At 39.7% G+C, this 22907-nt stretch overlaps 1 protein-coding gene across 2 annotated transcripts in view; it reads right to left on the bottom strand.

Moving 5' to 3' along the window:
* Positions 1-1322: 1322 nt before the first annotated feature.
* Positions 1323-22907, bottom strand: part of chchd6b (coiled-coil-helix-coiled-coil-helix domain containing 6b) — a 45107-nt gene continuing 23522 nt past the window's right edge. For both annotated transcript variants that reach the window (XM_058404149.1, XM_058404150.1), the window contains 3 exons: positions 15689-15759; positions 10635-10770; positions 1323-1682 (listed from right to left, as the gene is read on the bottom strand). In XM_058404149.1, coding sequence (XP_058260132.1) covers positions 1656-1682; positions 10635-10770; positions 15689-15759 — 234 coding nt within the window. In that variant the 3' untranslated portion in view covers positions 1323-1655. The remainder of the gene's footprint in view (positions 1683-10634; positions 10771-15688; positions 15760-22907) is intronic.

Genomic DNA, 22907 nt, shown 5'->3' with positions numbered 1-22907 from the left:
GCTGTGTAGATAAAATGATTTCCTAGCCAGCCCTCCGCTCATGCTGAGCTTAAGAAATATAATGAACGTGTTGGAGCTACTGTGAAAATGCCAAGATCATGCAGACAAATGGGGAAGAAGTCAGCGCGGAGGTGTAAATGTTCATTACAGGAGTCTACTTTTGTATTATCAAAATCAATAGCAGCTTCTGGGAGAAACAGAACGAAGTGCTAAAAGAACTGACAAAAATATAATAATAATACTCAACAGTTAATGTAGGAAATTGCCTTTCATGCCTTCAGTGTTTCCAGTCATAAGAATAAGCTGTACAGCGTAAGCCTTATGATCAAATCTATGTTAATACTGTTAAAGGACAGCTCCTTGTTTTGCCTTTATGAAGCTGTATTAGTGGTCAAGGCTGTGTTCGCCGGGCTGCGACGGTGCCACGGCTTCCTCTCTACATCACTTGGTAGAAGATGGAGGTGCTGCATAAGGGGACTAAAGGGCCAATTCCTCCCATTTATGATGGGGAGAGATTCAATCCTCTATAGCAAAGCACGACTTATTGGGGTCAAAAAACGGATCGGAGAAACTCTCGCCGCCGAACACAGGCACAAAGAGAGACGGCGCTTTCGAAAGGTAGAGAGAGCGAGAGGAGAAAGCAGCATTTAATAAAAAGAATCGGTGACTGTGAGAGAGCTGCACTTTCGAGGCTAAAGGTTATCGCACTTCCTCTGAACCCCACTCCTGACAACGCACACACTCCACTGTTACCATGGCAACATCCGCCGCACAATGACGAGAGGTGTCAAGGCTTGTAGGAGCTACCTGAACATTCTTACACAGGAGAACATTCCTTAGACAGAGGAGAGATGCAGAACTCAGAAATAGAAGAGAGAGAGAGAGAGAGAGAGAGAAAGAAAACGCAACCAAGTGAGACGAAGAGAAGTGTGTCTGAGAGGGAGAGAATGACAGAGCGAGAGACAGCGTAAGATGATAGTGTGTTCAAGGTTACTGCGGAACAGACCTTTGCGTGTTCATTAAGGATTCCAGAAGATAATTGGCTTTGGAGATGAGTTTGAGAGAGAGAGAGAGAGAGAGAGAGCAGTATGATCATGCAAAACACTGTATGGGTATGCATGCATGAGTGTGTGTGTGTTAGCCCTCTGATTCAAAGAAAATAATAGTATTTGTAACATATATCACATGTATGGTAATAAAGACATTAAGCATCTGGTATAGTATTTGCAGGCTGAATGTGTTTGTGTGTACGAGAGAGAGAGAGAGAGAGAGATAGAGAGACACTAAAATAGCAGGACAGAGTCTGAGTGCTCGCACTGGAGTGACTGGCGTTGCAGATGTTTTATTGTGTGAGATGTGCCACCGTCAAGACAACTATATCCCAGCAAATCAACATCTCTGCAAACACACACACACACGTGCACCAAGATAATATCCCCCTCACTCCACAGCTGAAGAGGGAATTCTGTCACACACATATGAACATTTCTTTAATATATATACATAAACAAAAGAAAGTGTTTGCAGGAATGCTCGTAGTCCTCCATATTCGCTCTCACACGTGCGTGTTAAAAACTATACTGTTGGATTTAAGGGGTGAATTATGGTGTCGCCCTCTTCCTCTTCCTCATGCGTCATCTTCATCACCCTCGTCTTCATGATCCATGGTTGACCAGTATGTTCTGCACAGGAAAGAGAAAAACAAGCCAGTTGTTAACATTCATAACTCGCTTCCTTCCCATACACTGCTCTCTGAGCACTTCCCTTAAAATAGTTATTGGAATCTACAAGAGAAAAACACACACACACAAAATTCTACACTGCAAAACATACGAAACCCCAGCGCTGTTAAATTCTTGATTCTGACTGGTCAGAAGGTGTTCATTTTCTATAATAGCACGGCTCTGTAGTGACGGCCACGGGGCAAATCACAGGTTTATACTAATGCACTCGTTTTCATACGTTATTGTTTCTATAGTAACAGCTAATTCGGAGAGACCTGTTTGGTGGACACTCCACATGAAGCCGAATAATAAATGGATTTAAAAATATTTTTTGTAGCCAAAAAGAAAACCCCGTAATTGTTTATATAGTGTCATGTTCTGTTAGGAGACGTTAGGCTAGGCTGTTCCCTCTATATTTTTGTTAGTTTTCAGGATCGAGGGCTTTGGGGTTTCTCAATTACATGACAACTTGCATGGTTTTTTTCTTATTAAAAGGAAGAGAGGGACAAAAAAAGATGTGGTGTGGGGGATATGCTGTTCTTTAATAAAGAGAAAATTGTTGGTGGAAAAAAAAAAAAAGACCAGTTTTGGCATGGTAACAGTCCCCAGGTCAGGTCAGGCTGCATCACACTACTAGCACTACTTAACTGAATGTTTATTTATCAGATATTAAACATGGTCCTTGTTGTAAGGTGTGTAATGTATGAACTAGGCTGGAGAAGAAGTGCTGTCCTATGAAAATAATTTATCCAGCACTACAGGATATGGAGGCAGCACTATGGTGCAGTGAGCTGAGCGGTGCAGTTACAGCCCTAGGGTAGCCGGTTTGATCTTGACTCTGTGTTTCAGTCTGTGCTGAGTTTGGCAAGTTCTCCACGTCTTCTCTCCTCCGGGTTCTCCGGTTTCCAAACATGCCAGTAGGTGTAGTGGCTACACAAAATTGCCAAAAAAAAAGTGTGAATGGCTGTGTGAACATTGAGGTCAGGGCTCTGGGCATGCCTCTCGAGTTCTTCCACTCCAACTTTGGCAAAGCATGTCTTCATGGAGCTTGCTTAGTGCACAGGGGCATTGTCATGCTGGAACAGGTTTCGGCCTCTTAGTTCCAGTGAAAAGATCTTAATCCTAGAGCATACGAAGATGCCGTGCAATTGTGTGCGTCTATCTTTGTGTTTATAGTTTGGAGAAGGCTCGCATAAGGGTGTGATGTTCATATAGTCTATGAGCAGATGCCTTTTCTTCTTTAGGCACAGTCTGTTACTTGAACAGAGATAACAGTGAATTTAAAAGAACAGCAAAATAAGAGAGAAATGGATTCTTAAAATGCTGTCAGTTAAACGCTACATGGTAAAAACTGAAGCTGCATCCAGGATCGACTTCACTTCTTCTGCTAAGAAAAAATAACAGAAGACACAAAACAATTTGTTCTTGTTGGTAGGGAACTTGCTTCCTCAACTAACAAACAGCTAGCTACATAATTGATTAAATATATGTACATTTTGTTCCTTTTTTTAAAAATTATTTTTCATTTTTCACTAATTTGGTCACCTGTCAGCTCTCCTTTATAATATTACAGATAACACCCAGGGAGGGTGATGGCTAACATGTACTTCTTCTGAGACACGTGAAGTTAGCCATGTGCATCCTTTTTTTCCATGTTGCGTCACAGGGTAGCACAGCAGGCTCAGATCTAACCTCGTTAGCATTCATGATCTCGCAGATGCTCACTAGCTGGCTAGTGTCACTATGATTGACAAGGAACAGAGAGAAGGCTGTCCCAGAAAGCACTAACAAATTTTGCTAACTTAGCTCCTAGATTTGAACTTGTAATCTCCTGATGATTGGGTGAAAGCTTTTGCTGTTGCAGCACATACACTGATTTATATCTAGCATATATCTTGACAGTTCAAGTTTTTGGGAAACTGAGGAATCCAGAAACTTGAAGGAAAACCCAGGGAAAACATGTACATGCATAATAACCTGAGCTCAAACCTGATGCTGTGGAGCCAGGAGGCGGTAACGCTACCCCCACTGTGCCAGAATGATCCCCAGCATAAAGCTTGTACAGAATAAACTTCACTATAACGTTTACAGTTTTTTTCCCACACACTAATCCTGCAAGAATCTTGTGCCAACTTTTCACAGCATCATCTATTTTCATTACAACTACACTTTTGCAGTGGAGAAGTATGGAATGGTTCCAGACTAAGGTACCTTGTCAGTAAAAATGGCAGGAAGTCAGAGGCAAGGGAAGATGCACTCTTGATTAAAGGGATACTAATGGGAATTGGTGCTTTATCACATTTAGTGTGATAACCACAATGTGATTTCTTTGAAAGAAAGAAAAAAACAGTGACTTCATCTCATTCTGCTGTCTGAGCAGAGTGTGTGTGTGTGTGTGTTACTTATTGCCTGTCTAGAGGCTCTCTGCAGCAGCTACGGAGATGTTGAAGGCACGTTATCAGTAAGCAGCGCTGCGCGGGTATGTCATCCGTTCAGTGGGAGGGGTAATAATGCTGTGTTATAACGACACTGATCAAGCACTCCATTGGAGCGAATGTGTGTGTGTGTGTGTTTGTCAGGAGGAGAGAGAAAGTGAAAGACTGCATGCCCACTGCGAAAAAGACAGAAAACCCAAGCAGGTGTGTGTATTTTATTGTCTTCCTCATATCAGTGCCACTTTGCCAGCCAGCACCTCTGTGTAAGATTATTCCAAAAAGCTCTCCCTCTTCCATCGTTCTCCTGCTCCCTCAAGCTCTTATTCCTTCTGTTCCTCTCACTGGTGTGTCTAGATATTTCGATATTAAGGGACAGCACCACATAAGTGCACACAGGACCAAGCTGCATTTGTACAACATTCCTTAATTCAAAATTAATGGCCATGTAATGACTATGCATCAGCTTCATAGTTGCCCTTTAGTTCCTAACACCTAAGAGATTTATTTAAAACACCTACAGCGCTTAAACGATCATTTCCGTCAAAATGAGCTAGATATAATTCATTATATCGGCAGGAGTTGCAGAGAATACTAGACCTCTGTGAATAACCGTACGACAGACTGGTTTCGCTGCAGAACCCAAAAACGGTCATACGGAGGAAATGATCACATATATCCTGCCTAAACAGGTTTTTAATCACATCTAAACCTTTTTGGATACAGCTGGACCATTCAGAAGGAGAGGTGAATTCATTTAATGCATTCAAAGCCGCAATAATCATGAGGCTGGAAACCAGTAATGCTGCAATAAAACAGGCATGAAAAACTAGTTTAATGATTAAAGCATCATCTACCAAAAGAAAAGAATTTGCATGAAACAACGAGGGCAATATTTTTAAAATATACACACTAAACGAAAATTTCAACAGATTTACAAAAGATTTAGTTGATTATGTTGACAGATACCAGCTGTGAGCTACGAGCAACTAAATGTTGAAGGAGAACCTGTTAAGCACAATTTGAGCTAAAGCTGACCGAGGAATCGCCTGCTGTTTATTCAAGCTAAAAGGCTTTATGACAAATAGAATATATATGAGGTCATTTCCACTAGGAGAAGGTTGATGCTCCTTGTTTTTTGCAGTGCATTGTGGGATTTTACTTCTAATTTTTGGGACTGAGAGAGACAGCCCTTAAGAAGTCAAATCCTGATCGGTGCCCTGATTACTGGACTAAGGAGCTGATTGAGACGCAGCCATTAACTTTTCCTACTGTTAAAACGAGAAATTGTATCTGTTCTAACTGATCAGCTAGTCCTAGTATTTCAGCTAGGATTACTTTCTTTCAAGTCATTAATAAGAAATGAGAAACTTTCACATATACTGTATGTCTTCTGTAATTTCTCCTTAGAACAAATAATACTAATAAATGTATTTGTATCCAGGTTGATAAATGAAGCCTAATGTGTGTATACAATACCTACAATGTTTTCAGAAAAATGTGATGTGAAACAGTTCATCACATCAAAATTTCATCGTCATATCGCCCCGTCCTATATGGACACCTGATTATTCTTCTGTTGTTGTTTTTATTTTTACGTAACTTTTCCTCTAAATCTTTCTCCCTGCCTAAAGTTCAGGTTCTAGACTTTCGGATCCATGGTTTTTATACAGCGATGGCGGCTGTTAATGCCACTGGAACTGAATGAAGATGTCTACCTGACAGACATCTGGTCAACCAATTTGCTCCACATGCGGCTACGTGTCCCAACAAGCCTGCTCATTTTATAAAGGCCATTCCCACAATGCAAAGCAAACAGAGAATAAAAAAATAAAATAAAAAAAGCAGTCATAGAAGTGGAGAGGGCAAGAGTGAATGAGAGAAAGATCAAAAGACCGACAGAGGCAGAATGAATGATAAAAGAAAGATGAACAAGCGGACAAAAATAAGGGACACTTCATTGGATTGACATTTCTCTTTGGTCCTGGGATTTAAATTAAAAGTGAGCACAACAGCAGCATCCGGTATATATATATATATATAACCGGCACTACAGCAGCTCAGAGTGGAAAGGCACAATGAAATACCCTTAAGACAAGAAAGGCAGAGGGACGAATGGCAGCCCAGAAGAGATAATACAGTGAGATAATGTCAGAGACTGTGTGCCTCACATGGACAGACTTAACATTTCCACAGCTTATAAAGAGGATGGTTTAAACAATGCCTGTCAGCCTCACTAAATATATGAGTAAAATCACTAGGCAGGCACCCACACATATGCATGAAATATATGCCCAATATGCCAAGGGAAATGTCACAGACACATTACATTTCAGTGTTTATGCTTCTGCTTGTCTTTTTTAGCACTGCTTCTCTTTTTATTGTGCTCACTCACTTAATGACACCTCTTTCTCTTTTTCCAAGAAAAAAAAAAAAAGAAGAACGCTCCATAGCCTATCACAATAACAATAATGCTTGTGTGTCTGTAACTAGCCTTTTTTTTGGCACCATTACTAGACCAGCCTGAGTTGCAGATGGGAAGCTAGTCTCTCTTTGCAAATATCCAATGCTCCTTCAGTGTTTTCAGGACTGTGACCCTGGGTTAAACTAGCTCTTCATCTGGTGTCGCGGTGTCCTAATATTCCGGGAGCAATAGATTCTGACACAGTGAGCCATTCTTAGGTGCCACAAAACCTAGACCTAAGCATAAGAATGAACTCCTAAATGATCTAGTATTTAGGAGTGCTTCAGCAGCGTCTCAGACTATTATGAGTGATAAAAGGCTCTTCAGAGCTCGGAACAGTGAATGATTGATATTGTAGAGCTCATAAAGGCAGTCCTAGTTATGACAAATTTCTCATTTTTAATTCCAGATTTAATTAGTAATGAAAAATCTTCAGCTATAAAAAACGCTGTAATAATGGCTGATTGAGCACATCGGACACTACGTGTGGTCATCGTGCTGTTCTGTTCATTCGATCTCAAGAGTGAGAATGCAAGGGAAAAAACCAACACGAGTTTTCCAAGAAAACAGCATTGAAATGCTTTATAATCATTATTTTTTTCCCTTTTTAACCTCGCCTAGGCTGTCTACCTGCAAAATCATTTCTGTAACATTTAACTAACAGCACAGTAAAAACAGTGTGTTAAAGATGTCTAAGCCAACGTGCTTTTTTTTTTTACACAGTCAATGGCACCCTTGGATTAAGTTATTTAAGTACAGTGTCTTAGTAAAATCTGTGTCCCCCTAATCAAGCCTGTAATCAAATTCTATCTGAAAAGAATGTTTGTGATACTCCTGAATTAAATCGTTGAACACAATTTTAAGACCTAGAATATATCAGAGAGATGCAAAAAGTTACTGTAATAAGATAAAGCCAATCAGCCAATCATGGTGCAGAAGCGAAATAAATGAAATCATGTCAAGAACTTCACAAAATGTGACCTCAGTGACTTCGACCTCGGCGTGATTGTTAGTGTCAGATGAGCTGCTCTGAATATTTTCATGCACAACAGACCCTAGAGTTTAGACAGAATGGTGTGAAAAACAAACAATTGTTCGGGAAGAGGCAGTTGTGGGTGGAAATGCTGTGCTAATGAGAGGGGTCAGAGGAGAATGGACAGGCTGGTTCCAGCTGACAGGAAGTCTACGTTACCTTAAATAAAACCAAAACAGAGAAGCATCTAGTGAATGATGAGCTGGATGAGCTACAACAGCAGAAGACCACATCAGGGTCCACTCCTACCAACCAAAACCATGAAACCAAGGCTACTATAATGGGCACAGGATCACTGAAACTTGCCCCATATTCTGCTAAGAGACATGAGTCCAGCTGGCCTGATGGTTGCGCTGAAGCATTTAACCTTTAGCTCATAATCACAAGAACCGAAGTCCTACAGATAAACATGAAGAAATGCTCAGGAGTCTGAGAACATATGCAAAGGTTGGGTTGTGGTCATCCACTGGGCTAATTTTAAAGCAATCTGCTTCCCAAGAACCGTCCAATCAAGCTGCAATTTGGTGTCCTGCATCTGTATGCTAATCTGCTTTGATAACTTAAAAAACATGTCCGTCATCAATCATTCATCAGTGATTTGTCAGGGACTTCATGAAACAACATTATTGGTTTCTTTGGTGTTCTAAGCAACTTGGCAAGAACTGGCCACTGTATTCAATACAGTAATGGAGTGAGGTCGATCTATTTAAGGCGATATGACCATCATACTTCATGTTTAAAATTTACTAAGAGTAAATCGAGCTGCTCTGAACATTTATAACACATTTTTACGCCCAGCTTTTCAGTCTTAAGCAGTCATGCCTGCTTTTTCAAATAGTTTATAGAAATTGAACTCGACCACTATGCTCAGGTGTTCTATAGCAGAGTGTATAAAGTACTGATTGATCAGTTGAGGCTACTTTCAGCTTCAAAAATGTTTTAATAAGATCCCTGACCTCTCTACAGAATTACACTGGTGTTCGAAACCATCTACAGTATTAGTGTAAAGATTTTGCCTTTACAACGCTTATATTATGGTCATTAGCTTTACACTCTTTATCGCTACAATCTGGTGTTCCAGTCTCTCTTTATTGCTATACACCGGTGCTCCAGTCTCTCTTTATCACCACATTCTGGTGTTACACTCTTTATCGCTACACTCCAGTACTCCGGTCTCTCCATCTCTTCTTTAGATCTACACTCCGATGTTCCAGTCTCTTCTTTAGATTTACACACTGGTGTTCTGGTCACTCTTTAGCATTACACTCTTATGTTCCAGTCTCCCTTTTTTTTGCTACAATCTCATGTTCCAGACTCTCTTTATCACTCTTCTCAGGTGTTCCACTCTCTCAATCACTACAATCAAGTGTTCTGGTCTTTCTTTATCTCGACACTCTGGTGTCCCAGTGTCTCTTATATCGCTCTATTCCTGTGTTCTAGTCTCTCTTTTAGCTACACTCCATTGTTCCAGTCTGTCTTTATTTCTGCACTCTGCTGTTCTGGTCTCTAAATCTCTACACTCCGGTGTTCCTGTCCCTTCTTTAGATTTACACTCTGGTGTTCCAGTCTCTTCTTTAGATTTACTCACTGGTGTTCTAATCTCTCTTTAGCACCACACTCTGGTGTTCTGGTCTCTCTTTAGCACTACACTCTGGTGTTCTGGTCTCTCTTTAGCACTACACTCTGGTGTTCTGGTCTCTCTTTAGCATTCAACTCTGAAACTCTGGTCTCTTTTTCTTTTAACACTTTACTAGTGTTTTGGTCTCTTTGGTTTATCTTTAGATGTTTTATAATTTTTCCTGTACTGGTGTTCTGGTCTCACTGGTATACTAGTTTCTTTATCACAACATTCTGATGTTCTAGTCTGCCTTCAGACCTGCGTTCTAATGCTCTGGTCTGTATTTAGCATTTTTTACTGGTGTTGTGGTTACTCTAACATCACAGTATGATATTTCAGACCTCATTTGCAGTTTGAGAGCTGTCGTGTCTCTAAAGAGCAGGCTCTGGTAATTTGGACATTTTTGTAAAGACCTTCATGTAAGGTTTGTGGTCTTTATACAGCAGTCACAGTTTCTGCTGAAGACTGGGACTGGACTATGATGATGTCTAACTGACAGATGAGTGGTGAACCAATTTGCTTCAGATTAGTGAATGTTGTGGTTTCTGTTTAGGACTAGGCTCTGATGTTCTGGTTTCTTTTTACCATTGGACTCTTGGTGTTTGGGAGCTGCTGGCAGCATACACAGTCTAGTTGGCATCATGCCACACCACACGCCAGCATTAGAGCTCAAGGGCTCGACCGCTTACCCGCACACTCTTTGAGATGTGTGTAATAAGTACGCGCACACACACGCACACACACACACACACACACGCACACACAGTCTTTAATGAAAGCTGTTGTTCCCTTTCGTTCTGCAAAATGCATGAGTGAGTCTGTATTAAAAGAAGCTTTGTGTTGTACACACAGATAAAAGGCTTTATGCATTGAACACACAGACACACGATAATACAAGCCACTGCATTTTAATATCCTGAGTGAAAATTAGCAAAACATGTTTCACGATGCCCAAATATCCTCTCGCACATTAGCACAAAAATGATTTTTACTTTAGCAGGAAAAAGCCTCCATAGAAATGAGGCAAGAGCATCAATTTTAAATATAAATAAGTACAAATATGTATAAATATGTATATAAATATTACCCCTAACACACACACACACACCTCCTGAGGATTCCACATAACTTTACATCTAACCTCAACTTCATTAAGCAAACATTTTTGCCCTTTTAGTTTTTTATTTAAATAAAAGCTTTGGTTTTTTAAATAAATGAATAAATAATTAACATTTTCTTGTGTGAACCAAAAGTCCCCATAATGTTAAACCCGTCAGATATATCTATCCTTGTGGGGACACTTGGACACACGGACACACACACACACAGACACAGACACAGACACACACACAGAGAGACTCACCTTCTTGGCTGAATTAATGCAGTTCATATATTCCTTTGCCAGGCTGGAGCAGAGCAGAGTCTGATGTCTGTTCTCTTGAAAACAGTTCAGCACCTTAGACTGCATCTCTGAACAAATGGGAACTGTGTTCCTCGGCCTGAGTGAAAAAGCAGAAAAACAATGTAAACCTACAGATACGTTATGGAGTACAAATACAGAGATAATAATATTCTGTTGCAACAGTTCAATATAGAGGATTGATGCAGTACTCGAGTCTTCAGCATAGACTTAAGACAAAGATGTTAAGGCTTGTAACTATAGTTAAGACATGCTCGTCTATGACTAGGATCTCGACTTGGCGTCCGTTTTATGAGACTCAGACTGTGACATGTAATGCAAGTTAGCTTTGTGAGTAATTGTTTGTTTTACACGATATAACAGTTTCAAACTACAGCCTACTGCAACTCTTTAAAGCATTCTGAGGAGCTCTGCTCATCCAGATATTGCTTTTCAGAAATAAACATGTCTGTGCAGACAGTCGGGGTTGTTACACAACTAGGCTTGTTACCCAAATTTCATTTAATGCTTCTCAGAATCCTATTTTACCATTCATAGTGGTGCAACCCAATTTTGTGGAGGTATAATATTAGAGGAAAACTCCACCCTGAGACGCATTAAACATGAAGCTTGTGATGTGTTTAACAATTCAGGTGCCAGCGCGTTGATTGAGGATTTATTTGTACGTTTACTTTTATGACATTTGGCAGATGCTATTATACGGAGCAACTTACAGAAGTGCTTTGACGTCTCTATCGATAAATTCATCCTGAAGGAGGTTCGCTAGATCACGGCCTAAGAATAACATCAGACTAAAAACTCTTTTAAAAAAAAAAAAAAGAGAAGAGCTTTCAACAAGCTCAAATGTAAGTAATAACACTCCAGTGTTGCTGTTTGAGAGAGTGGATATAAGCTGGACTGCATGCGCCAGAATGCATCCAAAATTTAGTTTATAATGAAATTCTGAGTGGACTTTTTTTTTTTTTAGTTTAACTTTCTTGCACTTACATGTTGCTCTATTTTCTCTTTGGTTAACTTTTTCCCTTACATTACCTGCAAAAAGTGAGTTTGTTTAAATGGATGTCACGGCATCACACCCACCCACTTCTCTTAAAAGGCTTCATTTTTAAATCAATAAGGCTTGTACGCTTGATTTGGACTTGAGGGGAAATGATTTGGCTAAATACTGCTAGAGTTAGTACGCCTGCTCGCCCTGCTGATCAGAAGGGAATTAAATATCATCAGACATAGCGAATATTGCTGAAGTGCTAAATGAATGAACATAAAATATCGACTGCATTCGTCCTAATGCAAACCCATATACGCTTGCGTACTGCCTTTAGGGCAGCTTATGTAAACTAGACAGTTCATGTACACTACATCCAAATTCCAAGGCAGCACATAAGCCGTATCGCCCTTAGTCTCACATAGCCAGACATCTAGACTACATACACGATATGTTGATATATTGATTATACGTTTTGGGACACCCCTCCAAATCATTGAATTCAGGTGTTGTTGATAGAACATCTTTGGGATGAATTAAAGCGGAGACTCTGAGCCATTCCAAAACTGGAATGTCTGCCTTTACATGCACATGAATGCTATAACAGCTTCAGCTCTTCTGGGAAGGCTTTCCACAAAGTTTAAGAATGTGTTTATGGGAATTTTTGACCATTCCACTAGAAGCGCATTTGTGAGGTCAGGCACTGATGTTGGACGAGAAGTTATGGCTCGCAGTCTCCGCTCTAATTCATCCCAAAGGCGTTCTATCGGGTTGAAGTCAGGACTCTGTGAAGTTCCTCCACAACAAACTTTCTCATCCATGTCCTTATGGAGCTTGCATCATGTTGGAACAGGAAGGGGTCATCCCCAAACTGTTCCCACAAAGCTGGGAGCATGAAATTGTCCAAAATGTCTTGGTATGCTGAAGCATTAAGTGTTCCTTTCACTGGAACTAAGGGGCCGAGCACAACACCTGAACTCAATGATTTGGAGGGGTGTCCCAAAACTTTTGGCAATATAGTGTAGCAGCTTTTACTGGCCAAGGACCACCTAAGAGGGCATCTGACTGACATGTACACTAACCAATCACAGATCATTTGATTTAGCATCATGTTTAGAGGCGTGAAAATGTAAAGTGAATGTCCCTACAAAACAGATCAGAGCCATAGATCGTTCATTTAAAAAAGTTGTCTATACTGGAAACTTCACATAATGTAAAATCCAAGCATTTCCAATTTGACATATGTATCAGGTGTTCAACCAACAGTTCATGGCTGAAACTACATCCCCCCAGCCCTTAGGACAGTTCAGGCACCTCACATGCAGCCTTAAGGGCAGTACAACTATATCATGTCTCAGCCTTTATATCAGCTTATGTGAATCAAACAGCTATCATGTGCCACACTCAACCTACAGGGCCTCTTACATTGCCATAAAAGCCATAGCAAGCTTTTAGACAACCTAGATGCATCATCCCCAGTCTTTAGGGCAGCTTATGTGCTGAACATGTGGCATGTTTGGGGCACCTCACATGCATCAGTCAGTACACAGACAAACTGTTCTTTGCTCCATAAGCCACCACCTGGGCACCCTAAGCCTTTAAAGCAGCTCATATGCACCATGCGCAGCTTTTTATAAAGGCCTGTCACACATTGCTACACCACTCCATATTTCTCTGATGTTTTTCCACATTCACTGTAGCCTGTCCAGTCGGGCAGGTGGTGAGACTGAGAGAGCAGATACCTGCTAGATTTGATAAATACACCATTCATTCCCTATTGGCACAGAGAGACTTGATTAGAGTCTGAGCTGATACTACAGGCTTACTGCGACCAGCTGCGCCTTGACACAAGATAAGCAATGCCACACCCTGATGAAGGGCGTCATTCATTATTCTCTCATGCTATCTGAGTGGCTGGACAGTGGGATGGAGATATCAGGGACAGAGTTGGACAAAGGAACTACAACAGATAAAAAAAAGCAGAAGAGACAAAGGCTCGGACAAAGATGGAGAGACGGAGAGTAAAAATGACGGCCAGTGTGGAGGCTGAGAAAAAGAAAAGGGCGAAAAGCACTTTCATATCCGTGTGTGCATGTGTGAAATGGACAGCCCTGTCTGCTGTAATGAATGTGCTGGTGCAAAGAGAGAGCAGAGTATGTGCAGCCTAATTGGCTTCAGTTATCCATCTCTCTACTGACCAGGAAACTATTGTGCTACACACACAGCTTGCACACACAAACACACAACCACACACACACACAGTTACAAATATAGAGAATTTTTCAAGGAATGTCATAGCAACCAACACATTTAGAAAGTGTTAGCTAGTTCTCAGTTTATCGTCTTAGCTCGTTCTCAGTTTGACTGATTGCTACTTCAAATGTCATTTCAATCAAATGCCCTTTAATGTTGAGTGTGTGAGTGTGGGAGAGGGAAGAAAAGCAAAGGCAAAAGACATGAGGAAGAAGAGAAGAAAGATCCTCAGAGGAAACGCACTCAGAACTTCACTGAACATCTGGCTACAGCAGACATTTATGTCAGTGTTAATTAAAATTCTCATCAAAGGGCATCGTCTTCATTTCTCTGCTCAGATGTGCCTCGTGAATCATGAGTGCAAGGGTTCTTAGTGCACTTATTATAGATTATAAGTGTAAGGATTTTTAGTCGACTTATTATAGATTATAAGCGTAAGGGTTCTTACTAGCGCCGCAATGACAGCATATCATATCGATCTCAATATGTTTACGAATCGAACGATACTTCCAATAGACTGCGTAACAAAGTCGGCTATTTGCCATAAAATAGCGTTTATACCACATAAGGTGTAATAAACCTTTAAACTTAATCAAGCCCACCCTCCCATCGCTGAAACTTCCTTTTTATCTCGACTCAGAAGAGGCTACAGGGCTTTAAAGAAACATACACACTTGTGCACGACGTTAGCTAACAGCAGAATGCGAAATCAAGCGCTCCATGTTTCAGACACCCCCCACACCCCTTGAGATTTACACCTTGAGGGTTGCCAGCGTTGCATTTTTTAAATCGCCAAATTGAGCTAGTTTTGAAACAACAAATCAAGAAATGCCTGTTTGCGCCGTGGTGAACTTTCCATAAACAAACACTGAAAAACCGAGGTACACTTTCCAGCGAATACATACATACATACGAATGTATGTATATATGTATGCGCGGGAAAGTGTACCTTGCTTTTCAAGGTAGATAGGTAGGTTTTTCAATGTAGATACCTCATAAGAGCTGCAGTTTTGGAGATGCTCTGATCCAGTCGTCTGGCCATCACAATTTGGCCCTTGTCAAACTCACTCAAATCCTTACGCTTGCCCATTTTTCCTGCTTCTAACACATCAACTTTGAGGACAAAATGTTCACGTTCTGCCTAATATATCCCACCCACTAACAGGTGCCTTGATGAGGAGATCATCAGTGTTATTCACGTCACCTCTCAGTGCTCATAAAGTAAAGTGTAAGGTTTTTAAACAGCATTATTCAAGATTATAAGTGTAAATTAGGGTTGTAAACGCTGTTAATCTCGATAAGAAGTGCAAACTCTGTTTAAGCGCTTATTCTACATTAGAAGTGCACACTCATCCAATGCAAATTATGTGTATTTCATTCATATAACTGAGCAGCTGAAGATTAAGGGCCCCACTAAAGGGCCCAGCAGTAGCAGCTTAATAGTGCTGGGTTTTGAAGTCACACCCTTCTGATCAGCCCAACATTGCACAGCTCAACACTGAGCTACTACTGCACTATTCCTGAAACTACAATTAAAATGTAATTAAAATAACAATAATGTAATGCTTGTTAATAAACCTAATTAATCTTAGCTTGGTGGTTTCTATCCTTGTGCCTGGGACAGTTTAGCAATTTCTCCGCTCTATACAAACTTGTGCGAGAGTAAGAGCAGGAACAAGGCTAACCCTGGACCAAGTTCGGAAACAAGTGTCTCCATGTATTCCATAAGACTGAGGGTAAGGGTTCTTAATGCACTTACTTGATGTTGGCACTAGCTTGAGTTGCTGCCTCGTTGTACATCTGGGCTGCCTGCTGGTAGTACTCTTTATTCTATCAGAAGAAAAAAAACAAACAATTTCACTCGTTTGGTTTCCTAGATCATAAATTTCCAATGTACAAGTTATGGTTATTAATATAACTTTTTGAGATGTGTTTTGGCAGTGATGCCTCTCCTGTCTTGATGGGAGAGGAGGCTACGTTTCTCTGATGCAGAAGGCCACGGTTAAACAAAGCCATTAAAGTGCATTTACACCTCCATCAGCTCATCAGTTTGGTGGAACAGACTTTGTGAGGCGCAGTTAAATTTTATTCAGTGAGACAAGCAGTGGCATTCAAACTGCAATTATTGAGAGAAAGGGTGAGACAGAGAGAAAAGGGGAGAGAGAGAGAGTGTGAGAGAGAGAGAGAGAGAGAGAGAGAGAGGATGAAGTGTGTGATGCAGAGAGGAGAGGAAACAGGAGAGAAAAACAGACAAAAATGGATTAAGAAAGATGGACTAAGATATAAAGACTAGAGCATTCTGAATCATTTTTAATCACTGACCTCAAAATATCATGTTTCTTAAATGAATTGAACTTTTTAATTTAAATGAGAAATAAATCTTCTTAAATAAACACCCAAAATTAACAAAACTATGTGGATCACAAGTATGGGCACCCTTTGCATAACCTCACTTTAACAGCATAAGAGTAGAGTCATCTCCTATAATACCTGGGGAGAATAGAGAGCTGATTTCATGATGTCTTCAGATCCATCAGAGATTGGGGTCTTTATCTGGTGGAGAAAACCTCACCCCATAAGTTTACAATTTAGGTTGGGGTCAGAGAACTGGGTTGGCTTTCAAGCTTCATTCTATATTCGTTGAACCATTTTTTTTAGTGGATTCTGACACATGTTTTACATCACTGTCTTGCTTGAAGATCTAACCATGACCCAGTTGTAGCTTCTTGGCAGATGAAGCCAGATTTTCAATTAATGTTCCCTTGGTCCTCCCATGAGTCTATGTACCCTAACAAGGTTCCCAGGAGGAAAAACAGAAGCCCCACATCATCACAGATCCACAGCCATACTTAACATTTGGGATTAGGTTTCTGTAGAACCATGCTTCTTCTTACACCAAATCCACCTTGGGTGTCTGCTGCTGAAAACACTCTAATCTTTGCTATCTAGCAAACTCCAGGCATTTACTTTTGTGGATAGATGAAAGAAAATGCTTTCTTCTGGCATGCCTTTGAAACATATTGTTGGCATGGAGGGGGCGTTTAACTGGAGACTAATTGGAGACTTGGTGACCCCAAAATGCTACCATCTTCTCAAAATCCCCAACTGTGATCATTGCAGAAATATCTGGATCAAGTTCTCTCATATTTTCATTGTGAGATTAAGCCAATTAATCACAAAGACTTTTTTTTTTTTTTTTTACTACCCATGTTTACCAAGACGGCCAATAACTCTGGAGCTGATTATATAAATAGAAGAAAAAAAACCCCAAAACATCAACGCTATTTTATTCATATAATATCTAGTTATTTATACGCTCATAATCCAGTACAAACAAATAAACATCTCTGTTTAGAGATATTAATGCTATAATCAGACATTCTGTTAAGATAAGAAGCTTTAGTTATCATAATTTAAACAGATTTAAATTTTTAATTTACAAAAGCTTCACCATGACTTAGTCCCAAGCGGCATATAAAACAATTAGAGTCAGTGTGCCACAAATCATTTAGCACAGCGGCATTAAAATCTCAATCTCGTTGGTAATCCCAAACGAGGGTTCAAACGGCTGGGGCGGTTTCATTTGGCGGGATAATTACAGCCATTATTCCCAGTCGGAATACGGAAAGAGCAATGGACGGAAATGAATAATTGCAGAAAGAGAGTGAGAAAAGTGTTGGAATCAGAAGCCATCATGCAAAATCTCACCATTAAATTCCTAGGACTCTCAACAGGAGGATGTTCATTTTAACATGTCACGCTCACTGAGCTCCTATAATCCTCCACTCTGACCTTTTAGTCTTGGAGGGAAGAAATATGAAAAAAAACTATTAAAAGAAAAATTCCACTTCCACGGTATGTACTCCTTTATATTTCTCTCTCCTTTCTCTTCTCTTACCTCCTACTTCTATCCATCTTCCTCTTGACCCTGGCTCTCTCCAATGCGGCTCTGTTCTTTGTAATTAAAGTCAAAAACCTGCACCTTTGAAGCCGCTTATGTTTCTGTATACGTTTTCTGCACTCTCAAGACCACAATATCATACGTAGCACAAAGCCTACTGTTGCGTTTTGCCTGTGCATCTCTTTAATTAAATGTTGTCAGTGCATATGAAGTGGTTAGGTCTGTTTGAGGTACCTTCGCCCAAAGCTTTCCACAATGTTTGTGTCAGATAAAATAAAAACATACAATGCTATTCATAAAAGTGGAATAAGGAATGAGAGCATAGCGCTATCTCTCCCAGAAGCTTAGGAATAAATGAATGGGCAATGGAGAGGAGCGCTGCGGATTTGGAGCTTAAGCTGAGGGTATGGATAGAGGTGGAGGGTTAGAGGGGTAGTCCTTCACTTCTCTTGCCCAGGTAAAGTCTCTCTTCCTGGGTTGGATATCACTGCGACAACCCGTCGCCCAAAGCCTCCTCCTCCAGAGATAAGCCTTTGAGGCTGTTTTGATTACCGCTGCTTACAAACGTGCAAGTGCTTAAGACAGCGATTTGAAAAGTGGTGACAAGTACATGAATGCATGGACACACACACATGCACACGCACCTCTTTTTGGAAACACAGTGAAGGCACAGAGGAGACCAGTAAGATTAAGTGTGTGTGTGTGTGTCTATGAGTGTGTGTGTGTGTGTGTGTTATATCTGCAGCTCACTCAGGATTACTCTCTATGGCAGAACTTAACAAAGAGAGTGCCGGATTAGTGTGTGTACGCTGAATCTTAAAAAGCCTGTGTTTGAGCTGTCGATCAAAACACTTTTTGCAAAAGCGCACACATACACAACTGCGCGGCACACACGCGTCAACTGAGAGGAGATTAAAGGGCTCGCCTCAATAGAGCGAGGGATGGAAAGAGAGAGAAAATGAAAGACTTGAAGGAAAAAAAAAAAAGTGTCTTTTCATATGTTTCTGTTTGGTTGTGTAAGCAGGGGAGTGTATCAGCGTTCGCACCTGTATTGTGTGTGCGTGTGCATGCGTCTTCATGTGTAACTATGATGGAGTGAAAGTGCAAATGAGGGATTGAGAGTGGATAACTGAGTGTCTGTGTGTGTGTTCGCATGTGCTGGTACAGAATGCAGAGTGTGCTGAGGTAAATAGACCAGAGGGTGTCTGTCTGGGTCTAAGTGGACTCAAATTCAGAGAAAAGCTGCTGTCAAAATGTTATGTACCTTCACAAAGCTATGAGTTATATGTGTGTATGGGGGAGAAGAGATGAAGCTTTTTTGCAGGACTGTAGAGAATTGCACAACCACAAATCATGTCAAACTGCGATATAAAAGAGAAAGTACCACAAAAAAAAAAAGGAATTAGACTTATTGGTTCAATGTGTAACCTCTACTGCAGTGAAGTAAAAGGGTACACTCCAAAACAGGGGAAAAAGAAAAAAAGAAACATATTCTGAACCACTGAATTGTTTTGCATTGGATTTATGCTTAATTGCTGCATAACTCGAGAAAAAAAGGAGGATTCACTGTCTTTTGAGTAGAAATGCTGGGGTCATTCTTGTTTCTAGTTCCAATCTCTCTCTCTCTCTCTCTCCGTAATGCTAACTGTATCGTTTAAATGGTTTACTCACATGTTAAATACCCAGAATGCCGCAGGGTGATGAGGGAGCACGGGAACAGCGGTTATGAAGGTGCGGAGGAACGAAGCAGAGAGAGGGGATAAAAAAGAAAAAAAGAAAAGAAATAAAGCCGAAACAATTCAGCTGCGCAAGTCGAAGCTCATTCACTGCGCAAATAGAGCGACAGCCCTGGTGACTCTCAGCAGCCAATATCTCTGCTCCATTTCACTCTAGTACTGCAAAACACACTTCAGGACAAGCTCGTACCCTCTGTCTCTCAGGAATTAAGTGAAGGCTAACACTGACTACAATAAAATCCTACTCCATCAAAAACAATGAAACATATTACATTCACGGCTTCAAAGAAAGCGGGAAAAAATATCAGCAGATATATTGTTATATTGGTTGCCGCGTATCTGTCAAAGAAGCCTGCCTACAAGCAGCTCAGATTTTTATATGCATTATTCTACCCTGATACATAGTTTATTAAAGACATTTGTCCTTACAAATCAACACCGACAAAAAGACTATACATATCTATACATTAAAACCTTCCAAAAGGTAATGCCATGGAATACACTTTAATAATAATAATAATAATAATAAAAATAATATTAATAAACTTTAGCAGTAGGAGCAGCAGTAATAGTAGTACTAACAGTGGAAATATTAGCAATAAAAGTAAGAATAATAGTAGTAGCAGCAGTATTAGGAAGATTTATAATAGAATTAATAATAGTAATAATTAGAGTATAGGCAGTAGTAATAGCAGTATTTTTAATTAATTTAATTAATACTATTAATAGGAGTAGTAATAGTAGTAGCCATAGTAATTATAGTATTAATAGTGGCATTAAATGAAGTAATAATAGCATTAATAATAAAATAATAAAATTAGAATAATAGAATTAGCAGGAGCAGCTGTAATAGGAGTACTAATAGCAATAGTAGTAATAGTATAATTGTGGTATTAATAGCAGTAATAGGATTAGTACCAGTAGTAAATGCAGTAATTCTATTAAAGGTAGTATAAATAGTGATGATAGAAGTAGCAGTACTGGTAATAACAGAAGGAGAAGGAGAAGCAGTAATAGTTATAGTAGCAGTAGGAGTAGACATATTAGGAGTAATCATAGCATTAATAATAATAATAATAATAATAATAATAATAATAATAATAATAATAATAATAATAATAATAATCAGTAGATGTAGTAATAGTAGAAATAGAAGCAGAGTAAGGGTATGAGTACTAGGAGTAGCTGGGGAAGTAGTAGTAGGAGAAATAATAATAGCAGTGGTAGCATACATTTAATGGCAGTTTAGTTGGAGCCATTTTCTCCAGCTTTTCTCTTCAGTCTCAGCACAATAAACCAGCACTGGTGTGTAGTGAATCCACCGCCTCACACTGCTTCTGTGTGTACAATATTTACACAGACGTATATAGAGGAAAAGAACTCAGCTTTATATAATGTTTAACAGCTAACCGGCTCTTAAGCTGGCAGAAGAAAGACACATTACTGAAGGATGGCCATAAGCTGAGCTAATCTCTGTTTTTTTTTTTAATCTTTATAAATATGTCCTTTTTTCCCCATTGTGCTAATATTGGGATTTTTTTATGGAATGAGTTTATGTGCAACGTCCACTGTCTGATTTTATCCTGTGATTTCTAACTAATGAAATTATAACCATGCAAATGCCTCAGCTATACCTATCAAGTCAATATTTTATGTAAAAATCACTGCGTTAGGGGTGTTTGACATTATAAATGAAGATTAATGAAAGAGTAAAGAGACTAACAGGCTGCTCTGCTCAAATGGAAATGAAACATTAAAGCCCATGTTACCATCTTTTGGAAATAACTTGAGTGTAAAGCAAGGGTAATTGATGCACGCAACGCTTCGTGTTTGTTAAGATTACTATCAATGCATCAGTTTGAAAATCGTTCATACCTATATCACAAAACAAGGAGAAAATACAAATGGTGGAAAAACAAGGAACAATGTATTCTTGGCAGTTCAGTGACTCAAGGATATATTTTCTAAAAAAATTCTACAGGTTTTCCATCATCCATCATCTCCATGTTTTCTTTACAGATTGGTTGACAGGTAGTCTCGGCACCATATGAAACATACCGAACAGCGCAAAGAAGAATGAACAAAACTGCCAAGAATCACGCTGACAGCCTGAGCGCGAGGTTTGTAACATTGGATACCAGAAATAGAAGGTTAGCTAGTCATGCACTTGCTAGTTAGCTAGCACAGCCATAGTTTACAAAGCTCATAGAGCTGTGCTTTTTTTTGTTTTGTTTTTCCAAAGCTGACCATTAGCTTGTTATTTAGGTATTGCGGTGTTAAAAAGTAATTAATGTCATCATTTTTATCTCTGTGAATTATTTAGTAATTGCTGTAGGAAGTGTTAGGCCATGTTTATAGTGGAAATCATTTGTGCTGATTGCTCTCCTTTTCCGTGTTGATCGTTATAAATATTAATAATATTGCATGTGAGAAAAACATTATTCCTGGTAGAGGAAATGTATATTACTACTTTGTTCAAATGAAGCTTCTTTGTTATTCAGTAACTAGCTTTTGTGCTCACTGGCCATAGCAAAAAATATCTCCTATAGCAGGTGTTACTACCATCATTTGTCCATGTGTTGTTTATTTAAAGACTTCAGCTCTAAAAAACTGCACAGCTATGATTACTGTGGTATGTTGTCTGGTATCTCATCCTATCCATCTATGTTACAGTTCTATGGATGTATTTGCATAGAAATATTTTTAGAAACTGAACTGAATTCATTGGAATTGAGGATCCTGAGTAAAACGTTTTATATGCATCATAAACTGGACGGTCAGTAATCAATGGCTGGTTATATCCACATCATACGCGCATACGCCGAGCGTGATGCAGCGTTACCGAGGCAACAGAGAGGAGCTCCAGTCCAGTCAGAGTGCTCAGCTTTGTAGCTGTTTAATCACAGCTTTCTAGCTGCTGTGTTTTTAACAAGTTTTGAATGATTTCTGTTTCAGCTTCATTAAAAGGACAGCAAGAAGAACAATTTGTGTCTGTAGTAGAGTTGCCAGGTATTTGATATTTGCTTGACGTTCTGCATCATGTTTCTGAGCTAGCTGAAAATAACATGCACACATTATTCATTACTTATCTCATATTTAAAAAACATTAAACGCCATTATCTGGCAATAGCTGCAAAAAAAAAAAAAAAAAAAAATTCCCTTTTCCCCATTCAACTATGAATCCAACCTCACACCTATCTTTTAATAGAATTTAACAGAAAGAGGGTTTTTTTTCCCCCGGATTGTGGTGACGGGCATGGCTGCCTGCTTCAGGCTCCCTGGTTCTATCCTAAGCTTGGGTTATTTGTCTGTGTGGAGTTTCTGTGCACTGATGTTAAACT

This window comes from Hemibagrus wyckioides, linkage group LG11 (genome assembly GCF_019097595.1).
Source record: "Hemibagrus wyckioides isolate EC202008001 linkage group LG11, SWU_Hwy_1.0, whole genome shotgun sequence".
In the NCBI taxonomy this organism is placed as follows: Eukaryota; Metazoa; Chordata; class Actinopteri; order Siluriformes; family Bagridae; genus Hemibagrus; species Hemibagrus wyckioides.
Note: the sequence above shows the minus strand (reverse complement) of the source record. Positions and strands in the feature narration are given on the sequence as shown.